This window comes from Aquarana catesbeiana, linkage group LG06, assembly GCF_042186555.1.
Source record: "Aquarana catesbeiana isolate 2022-GZ linkage group LG06, ASM4218655v1, whole genome shotgun sequence".
Taxonomy (NCBI): Eukaryota; Metazoa; Chordata; class Amphibia; order Anura; family Ranidae; genus Aquarana; species Aquarana catesbeiana.
Window position 1 is genome coordinate 250519749 of NC_133329.1, and position 10275 is coordinate 250530023.

A 10275-nucleotide genomic window follows, 5' to 3' on the forward strand; every position below is an offset into this window, starting at 1 on the left:
AGAGCTAATCTATTCCTACAAGGAAGACAGAGCTATGGATTTCCAATGTATCAAGAGCAAATTTCCTGCCACAAACAGGGCTCTGGATATGGCCTCGTGCAAAATCCCTGGGTTCTACATCTCCCAAAACATTCAATAGGCAGCATTTAGGGTCTAGTGGTGTGTTAACCTGGAACACTGAATTAATCATGTTAACCACCCCCTTCTAGTAGAGATGGAGTTTGGGACAGCGCCAGAGTAGATGCATGAGATCTCCATTATCATGCTGACATTTAGGGCAACAGGGATCTGGCTGAACACTCATTCTGTGCAGGCGCAACAAATGAACCCTGAGTAGGATATACGATTGTGACAGTTTTTGTAAAGCTTTTAGAAAGCTTTGAATAACTTTGCTGAGGCTTATAAAGCAATCTTCAGGGCTATTTTGGAGGTTTTAACACAGATAATGAGAATGCTGGCTGTCACTTTGAAGAGACTAACAGAAGGCTTACATCAAGTTTAACCACTCAACCTCTGAAAGGTTTTACTCCCTTCATGACCAGACAATTTTATGCTATTCAGCACTGCTCTACTTTAACTGATAATTACGTGGTCATCCAACACTGTATTCAAATTTAATTTATATCATTTTTTTTCACACAAATGGAGCTTTCTTTTGACGGTATTTGATTACCACAGTTTTTTTATTATGTAACCAAATTAAACTGAATATGATGAAAAGAAAAAAATATTTACTACTTCTGTTATAAAACATATCCAATAAAACATAAAAAAATGAATGTATTCATAAATTTGGGCCAAAAAGAGAAAGGAGAGATGGTTTGATATTCCTTGAGTTATAGAGAGTCTTCTGAGTAATCACAAGATTCCCTGCCCCTCATTCCCCAACAGTTCTGTTTCTGAATTTAGCCAAAAATGTCCATAGGTGGCCAGAAGAGAGAAACAAAATAAGAACAAGCTTATCACAATTTGTAAATGTTGAGGCTTAACGCTGCACCTGTTGCCCTATGTATTGGTCCTCATTTAACATTTTATGGTAAAAAAAAAGCTCTGGATACAGATAGCTGTGCCAAAGAAATCAGCAATGCATAAAACGGACATCAGCAATGTTGAAGAGGATAAAGTTTGTGAAACTCCTGAGACATCTAAATAATTGTAATTCTTTTTATTTCTTAGTTTCTGAACCAATGGATCTTGATGGACCTAAAGCAACAGGATACATCAAAACAGAATTAATATCAGTATCTGAAGTGTAAGTATAGTGCTGAGTATTTTTAAATTTAAATGTATTATTATAGCATTAAGCTAATTGTTTTCTTCTTTGTCCTGATTATGCCTTCGGAAAATGAGTTACTGGCATAAAACTAATTGTTTTCATTCTATTTGTCCTAGACACCCTTCAAGACTGACAACAGCCGATTCTCTGTTACCAATGTCTCCAGATGAATATGCTCATTTAGAAAGGCTAGTACCTGAAGGTTTGGTGAGTATAATTTCAGTGAATTTTGTAATGGCAGCAGCCTTGCTTTTTTGCCATCTCTTGGGATAAACCACCTCTAGTAGAGTGTTTTTGTACAGGTATCAACAGTCCACAAAGCAGCCCCAGAAAACACAATCAGATTATCCACAGTAATAAAACAGTCTTAGCTTGTCCAACTTTGTGCCAAATCCAAGAAATAGTAGTTTTTACTTGCAAAGCTGTCACCACAGTTTCCCACTGCAGAGCAATGTGTCCTGGGTTGGCAAGACTTTAAAGGAGAAGTCCAGTCTAAGCTTGTTTGGCTGGGCTTCTCCTATGGGTCACAAGAGTGCAATTCGTTTTGCACTCCTGTGACCCGTTTTCAGCAGAGAGTCCGCTCTCTGCTGATGTCACTAGAATCAGTCCAGACACCGCGTCATCACGACAATAAAGTCTCAGCGGCCGTTCCCCGCCCCTCCATAGCTTAGCACTCCAACGAGCGTGGAGGAGCAGAGAGGGGAGCTGTTGACAGGCAGCAGCTCTCTGCTTGGGGAGCTGAGAGAACTGAGCCATCTGCGGTGTTCGATCGCTCAGTTCTCAGTGCAGAGACGCCGGGGGCAGATGCAGCATCGGTCCGATGCTGCATCCACCTAGGTAAGTAAAAGTAAGTAAAAAAAAACATACTTCTCTTTTAAAAAAAACTGTAAGGGCAGCTGCCTCCTCTTTTCCTTTCTAAGGAAGCCACAGCACCCTTTCATAGCCAAAGTATTTTTTTTTCTTGCAAATCTTCTCCCATATTGCTAAAAGGGCACCCTAATTACTAAATAATAATATAAATAGTTATGTCTGTGTGTGATTTCGTTTTTGGATGCACTGTTTAAAAGATTCACAGACCTTTAGGCCATTTGCTGCTTATGAGTCTGACATGTTTACACCACCATGGCTTTGCTTGTTATGTATGCAACTAGACATTGCACATAGTGTAATCAAGTCAGTCAACCCTTCACTATCCACACAATGTTCCATTTGGAAATGACCACACCAAAGATATGATGTACAGTATTTTTTTCCAAACTAATGTTCTTCTAAAATAAAATTAATTTTTACCTTAATTTCCTCAACAGATGGATTCCTACAGCAATTAAGGATATCTTCAGTGGTGCCTATAAAACCATCCTTTGCAAGATCTTTCAGTATCAAGTTGCTTTTTTGAAATTATGTTACTGTAAGCTGTGTCCAGGTGGATGTTTAGTTCATCATTAATCTTTTTTTAGAAATCAGTGTGGTATTATCCTGCTGGCAATGAGAAATGTGAATATGCATGCCAGGTCTATAATTCCGGGAAATCCCAGGACCTCTAGGAGAATAGACCACAATTCTATCACCACCTCTTTCTCCTATAGTTCTAGTGGCCTGTAGGTGGCTTCCAATGTAGGCAGAAGGATGCATTTGGTATTGGATTGCAAATGTAATCTGTTAATATCCAGACATGTTTGTCTTAGTCTAGAATATTAGTGGTTCATGACTGATGGTTAGAACTACCATATATACTCGAGTATAATCTGACCCGAATACAATAACTGCAGCCTCACTCTGCCCACCTGTATCATCAGTGCCCATCTGCAGCCTCATTGTGCCCATCTGCAGCCTCACTGTGCCCATCTGCAGCCTCACTGTGCCCATTTGCAACCTCACTGTGCCCATTTGCAGCCTCACTGTGCCCACCTGTACCTTTAATAACCAAAACAGCGGGTGTCTCCCGCTCTGTCATGCAGTCTTAACTGTTCGGCGGCCGTCCACTTCAACAAAGCCCCGCCTCCTCCTCGTCCGTGATAGACGGAACACTGATTCAGTTTTCCAGCATTGTATCAGTGTTCAGTGTTCCGTCTATCATGGACGAGGATGAGGCGGGGCTTTGTTACAGTGGACGGCTGCCGAACAGTTAAGACTGCATGACACAGCGGGAGACCCTCACTTGAGTATAAGCCGAGGGGGGCTTTTTCAGCATACAAAATGTGCTGAAAAAGTCAGCTTATACTTGAGTATATACGGTAATTGGTTCATGTTTTGCTGTCACTAATGTTACTCTGCCAATATGTTAGCCTTTTTCTTGTACAGTGATTGTTTTAGGAACAATGGATAGGCTGGCATAGTGTGATATTAAGTGTCACTGCATTCTGCTGAAGAATCAGGCACAGAGGTTGCAAAGCCTCTTATCTTGTCTTGAGTAGAGTAGATGTATTAGTTGAAAGGTTCCAAGTTGTGTAATAAATGCATTTAAAAAAAGTCAGTATTTAATGTATAGAATGTATCTTTGTCACAGAAATGTAAAGAATAAGTGCATTTTAAATACACATTTGCCTCTTTTATCATGTCCAGTCCAATCAAACAGTTTTTAAAATATAATCTACATATTCTGTTCTCTCCTGCACTAGTTTTGGGGCTGCACTGCCATCATGCAGGGTCTTCAAATCTCCTTCTGCTTCCTGATAAAACGGTCTGCAGACAATGGCTTTTCTGCATTTAGGATTAAATAAAGTCATCCTTGCGTCCCTTTAGATGTGTCTGTACCCAAGGCTTGGTCAGAATCAGCTGACAGAGATCTGTAGGGAAATTGTATGTCTAAAGCAGTGTTTCTCAACTTTATTCCAGTCAAGGCGCCCTTGAAAAGCATTTTCAGTCTCAAGGCACTCCAATCTAAGGCTTGGTTTACATTACTGCATGTTGCGGAACATGTGCAAAATCACACATGTTCCTGACATGCAGTGCTCTGTAGCAGAAAAGCAAGGGTGTCTTGAATTTATAATGGTACTCTCACACATTGGCAAATGCGGTGTGTTTTAGGTGTGGCTCGAGGACTCCTTTCCCTGCCTTTCTGCAAATAGAGCACCCCATTGAAAGGAAAGAGCTGTCCTACAGATGTGAATCAATGCTTTGTTCACATGTGAGGTAGGGGGGCAGTAAAACCATGAGGTTAAGAAATTTTACCACCCCCAACTACTATTCCTTTAGCTACCGAGGTAGTAGCCGGGGGGTGTACACATGCTGTGGCAGCAGCTAGAAGTGTATCCCCTGGTGAATGGGGCTGCACTGCATGTGGTTGTGGCGTGGTGATGCAGCATTAAGGGGGTTAAACAGGCAGAAAGGAGGGGACATATTGCCTCTTGACGCTTGTCGAATGCCTTCTGAAAAGAGACCCACCTCGGATATATATAGCCACACCTGTGAACAAGCTCTTTGACAGCTCTCACCAGAAAAAGCTTTCCTTCTGAAAGATTTCCCCTTTATTCATCACTTTCAGTCCCAGTGACAATGGTCACAAGGACAAACAGGGTAGATATTCCAAATGGGGAGACAGACAGCAAATTAAACCTGACAGAAGTTTAAATACCCTTACTAGAAGTGAAGTTTCCTTTAATGGTTAAATAACAGTTACCTTGGTGCTGTTCTTTCTGAGGAACTGCACTGAGAACTCTCTCTGAGTGTCAATCCTTGCTGCTATTATTAAGAAGCCCTAAGAACGCAGATCTGATCTTACAGGATTAAAAATAACTTGCATACATACATACACAAATACACACACATATACATACAGTACACATATATACATACAGTACACACATATATACATACAGTACTCATACATACCGTACACATACTCGTACATGCAGTGCATACACTCATACATACAATACACATACATACAGTACACAGACTCGTACATACAGTACACATACATACAGTACACAAACTCATACATACAGTACACACACTCATACATACAGTACACATACATACAGTGCACACACTCATACATACAGTACACACATATATACATACAAGTACACACACTCATACATACAGTACACACACTCATACATACAGTACACACATACAGTACACACACTCATACATACAGTACACACATACATACAGTACACATACATACAGTACACACACTCATACATACAGTGCACACACCATTATACATACAGTACACACACACATACATACAGTACACACACTCATACATACAGTACACACACACATACATACAGTACACACACTCATACATACAGTACACACACACATAAACAGCCTTTAAAAAAATTGCAGCACTTTACCTTCACTCAAACAGCCAGATAGTTCACTGTAGGGGGTGGTCAGAGAGCTCAGCCGTGGGAATAAGCTTTGCCCTTCCAGTTCACTTTCCTAAGTGCATTCACTGTCTAACATAGCTCCCACAGTGCTGATTTACAGTTTGGCTCAGGATCGCAAGTTCAGTCTCATCTGACAGCCTTTCTCTACCAGGATGCCACGGAACCCCTGACGACCTCAGGCGGCACCCGAGGGTGCCGTGACACCCCGACTGAGAAAAGGCTGTGTGTTTTTGTTTTGTGTGTGTGTTCCTTTTGTACATGCTTTCAGGCATTGCATTGATAATATGAGCTGTACAGAAACCATAGCATAAACCAAACGTGAAAGTTATATAGAATAAAGAAAGTCCCAAAATGAAAAGTCCAGTGTGTATTATTATCAGTTCAAAAACATACATTACAATTGTCTTCTGTGAATGCCACCTCGTGATTAACACACATGAATTTCCTGTTCGTTAATAAATTAGTGATTTTACAGAAAGCCCTATAATAGTTTTTAAATCTTTTTATTTTTGAGTACCATCTTTGGATTTTGGTGGATGTTAATATGTTGGTCCAGTTAAACCGTGAGGATATCTCATGCCAAGGAAAATATTGCCCTTAAAGGGACAGGCACAATTTGACCTTTGTGGGTCAAGAGATAAGGTGAACTGCTGCGGTGGTGATATGTAAATCACAAGGTGGCATTCCCAGAGGACAATTGTAACACACGTTTTTGGACTGATGTTAATACACAGGACTTTTCATTTTGGGACTTTTTTATTTATTTATATAACTTTCACAATTGGTTTGTGCTGGATCTAATTTGGATTAATAGTTTTTTATTGCAGTGCTGAATAATTTTATTAAGATATTCGTCTATTGGTGTGTGAAGCACTTGAGATTCTGGCAGCAGTATTGGTTGACAAAATATCTGGTTATTTCACTGTGATTCACTATATATCTCATAGTGGTTGCGCAGGGGTATTTTATTTTTCATAGTTTTGTGATTGCTTTTATTGAATCAGTTCTAAGGAGTAATATAATTATGTACTTGTGCTTTAAAGGACACCTGTACTGTTAGAAACACCAGGGACTCCATTGCTGACCTCCTCCTCTGAAAATGCTATTTTCCTGAGTGTCTCTGGCTTTCTATGTCACTAACCTTGGACAAGCATTAAGCTAGTGAAGCTAGAGTAAAGTCGTATCTTCTGATAAGCATGCTTGCTCCTTCTTAGTAACACAAAGTATTGAATCCATCTGATTAGCATCACAGACAGCCAACTAGCATTTTTTGAGGTAAGCGTTAGCAGCCTGCATATGTTTCCCAATGACTGGTTTCTTTTATGAGCATGCCTAAACTTATAGCTACTCTTCAATGGTTCTGAACTCCTCTGCATTTAATATAATAAACATATGTTTAGTGTAAGCTTCTTTATTAATAAAACTGGTACAAACATTCTATATTGGCTTTAGCATCCTAAATTCCTTGAGAAAATGCCGGCTTTAACTGCTAAAAAATGAATATGGGCTAAAACATGCAGGGGGAGATTTTCTAAAACTGGTGCACTCAGAATCTGATGCAGCTGTGCATGGTAGTAATCAGCTTCTAACTTCAGTTTGTTCATGTAAGCTTTGACAATAAGACCCCTTTCACACTGGAGGCGTTTTTCAGGCACTTTAGCGCTAAAAATAGCGCCTGAAAAAAGCCTCAGCTGCAATCCCAGTGTAAAAGCCCGAGTGCTTTTACACTGGGGTGATGCGCTGGCAGGACGTCAAAAAAAGTCCTGCAAGCAGCTCCTTTGCAGCGCTGTAAAGCGCCCCTGTCCATTGAAGTCAATGGGCAGCGCCGCTGAACCGCTGGCAAAGCACAGCTGCAGCGTTGCTTTGTGGGCGGTTTTAACCCTTTTTTTTCGGCAGCTAGTGGAGGTTAAAAGCGCCCCACTAGCGGCTGAAAAGCCCTGCAAAAACTACGGTAAAGCGCCACTAAAAATAGCCGCGCTTTACTGCTGATGCCCGGGTGCTGGCATTGTGGAAGTGTCCTAAAACCTAGAAGTTGATTGGTTTCTATACAGAGCTGCACCATATTTTGCATTTTCCAGGTTTAGTAAATAACCCCCACAGTGTTCTGCTAATTTATTTTTTCCAGGAGCCATGTCTGGCTGATTTAGTCAGTACCCAGCTGTTATAGCTGGAGTTATAAAAGATGTTATTGTTCTTTGTGTGGAAAAATTTATCTAAATTCTAGGTGTGATTTTTTTTCTTCCATATTTATAGCTACTGATTACTGTATAAATGTCACTGGCAGGGAAGGGGTTAACTGTTTTCCCTGGGTGTGTTCTAACTGTAGGGGGTATGGGCTATCTAGGACATGACAGTGTGCTGTTCCCGATGACTGGGAACAGAAGACCTCTGACATGTCACTAGGCAGAACGGGGAATTGCCTTGTTTACATAGGCAGTTCCCCGTTCTGCTTCTGTACACCGCGATCACGGGTCACTGGCAGACATCGAGTCCACGGGACCCGTGGGAATGCTCCTGCTAGCCTCCCTGCACAGATCGGCGTACACCTACGGTGGTTTGCGCAGGAAAGCCGACCGGCCGCAGTATAATGAGGTTAAAAAAGCAAAAATTCGAGCAAAAGTTCATCATTTAATAGTAGAAAGTCCATCCAGACTCTTGAAAAAAGTTCTCAGAATACAATAAAAGGTGCTTCAGTGCTGAAGAAAAGTTCTTAGGCCAAGGGGCCTCTTACTATACAGTGCATCAGGAAAGTATTCACAACTCTTCACTTTTTTCACATTTTGTTATGTTAAAGCCTTATTCCAAAATGGATTAAATTCATTATTTTCCTCAAAATTCTACAAACAATACCCCATAATGACAACGTGAAAGAAGTTTGTTTGAAATCTTTGCAAATTTACTAAAAATGAAAAACGAAAAAAATCACATGTACATAAGTATTTTGCCATGACACTCAAAATTGAGCTCAGATGCATCCTGTTTCGACTGATTATCCTTGAGATGTTTCTACAACTTGATTGGAGTTCACCTGTGGTAAATTCAATTGATTGGACATAATTTTGGAAAGGCACACACCTGTTTATATAAGGTCCCACAGTTAATAGTGTATGTCAGAGCACAAACCAAGCCATGAAGTCCAAGGAATTGTCTGCAGACAGCCGAAACAGGATCGTATCGAGGCACAGATCTGGGGATGGGTACAGAAAATGTTCTGCAGCATTGAATGTCCCAGTAAGCACAGTGGCCTCCATCATCCATAAATGGAAGAAGTTTGGAACCACCAGGACTCTTCCTAGAGCGGCCCAAACTGAGCGATCGGAGGAGAAGGGCCTTAGTCAGGGAGGTGACCAAGAATCTGATGGTCACTCTGACAGAGCTCCAGCATTTTTCTGTGGAGAGTGAAGAACCTTCCAGAAGAACAACCATCTCTCAGCACTCCACCAATCTGGCCTGCATGGTAGGGTGCCCAGGCAGAAGCCACTCCTCAGTAAAAGTCACATTACAGCCCACCTGGAGTTTGCCAAGAGGCACCTAAAGAACTCTGACCCTGAGAAACAAATTTCTCTGGTTTAATGAAACAAAGATTGAACTCTTTGCCCTGAATAAAAAGCGTCATGTCTGGAGGAAACCAGGCACTGCTCATCACCTGGCCAATACCATCCCTACAGTGAGGCAAGGTGGTGGAAGCATCATGCTGTGGGGATGTTTTTCAGCAGCAGGAACTGGGAGACTAGTCAGGATTTAAGGAAAGATGAATGAAGCAATGTACAGAGACACCCATGATGAAAACCTGCTCCAGAGCGCTCTGGACCTCAGACTGGGGTGAAGGTTCACCTTCCAACAGGACAACAACCCTAAGCACACAGCCCCAAGATAACAAAGGAGTGGCTACAGGGCAACTCTGAATGTTCTTGAGTGGCCCAGCCAGGACCCAGACTTGAACCTGATTGAACATCTCTGGAGAGATCTGAAAATGATTGTGCACCAACGCTCCCCATCCAACCTGATGGAGCTTGAGAGATCTTGCAAAGAAGAATGGGAGAAACTGCCCAAAAAAAGGGTGCCAAGCTTGTAGCATCATACTCAAAAAGACTTGAGGCTGTAATTGGTGCTAAAGGTGCTTCGACAAAGTATTAAAAGGGGTTGTAAATTCCGTGTTTTTTCACCTTAATGCATCTTATGCATTAAGGTGAAAAAACTTCTGGCAGTGACCAGCCCCCCAGCCCCCCGTTTTACTTACCGTAATTCCCTCGGCAGACGCGCTCTCACTTTCTGCACTGGGTCCCGACTCTTGATTGGATAGATTAATAGCAGCACGGCCATTGGCTCCCACTGCTGTCAATCAAATCCAATGATGCGAGGGGTGGGGCCGAGTCCGGCATTCGTGTCTATGGATACAAATGCTGGACTCGGGAGCGAGCCTGCACGGTAACCCCCCGGGAGAGCGCTTCTCCTAGGGTGTTATCTAATGCAAGGAGGAGCCGCGAGAGCCGCCCAGGGACCCCAGAAGAGGATGATCGAGGCCACTCTGTGCAATACGAGCTGCACAGTGGAGGTAAGTATGACATGTTTGTTATTTTAAAAAAATAAAACAGGAAGGTTTACAATCACTTTAAGCAAAGGCTGTGAATACTTATTTATGTGATTTTTTTTTTT

The 10275-nt window shown here is 41.8% G+C and overlaps 1 protein-coding gene across 1 annotated transcript in view; it reads left to right on the top strand.

The window, feature by feature from the left end:
• STAT1 (signal transducer and activator of transcription 1) overlaps positions 1–7059 on the top strand; it is a 109546-nt gene extending 102487 nt beyond the window's left edge. The window contains exons 22-24 of the mRNA XM_073633172.1: positions 1177–1252; positions 1393–1483; positions 2584–7059. Coding sequence (XP_073489273.1) covers positions 1177–1252; positions 1393–1483; positions 2584–2604 — 188 coding nt within the window. The 3' untranslated portion in view covers positions 2605–7059. The remainder of the gene's footprint in view (positions 1–1176; positions 1253–1392; positions 1484–2583) is intronic.
• Positions 7060–10275: the final 3216 nt, after the last annotated feature.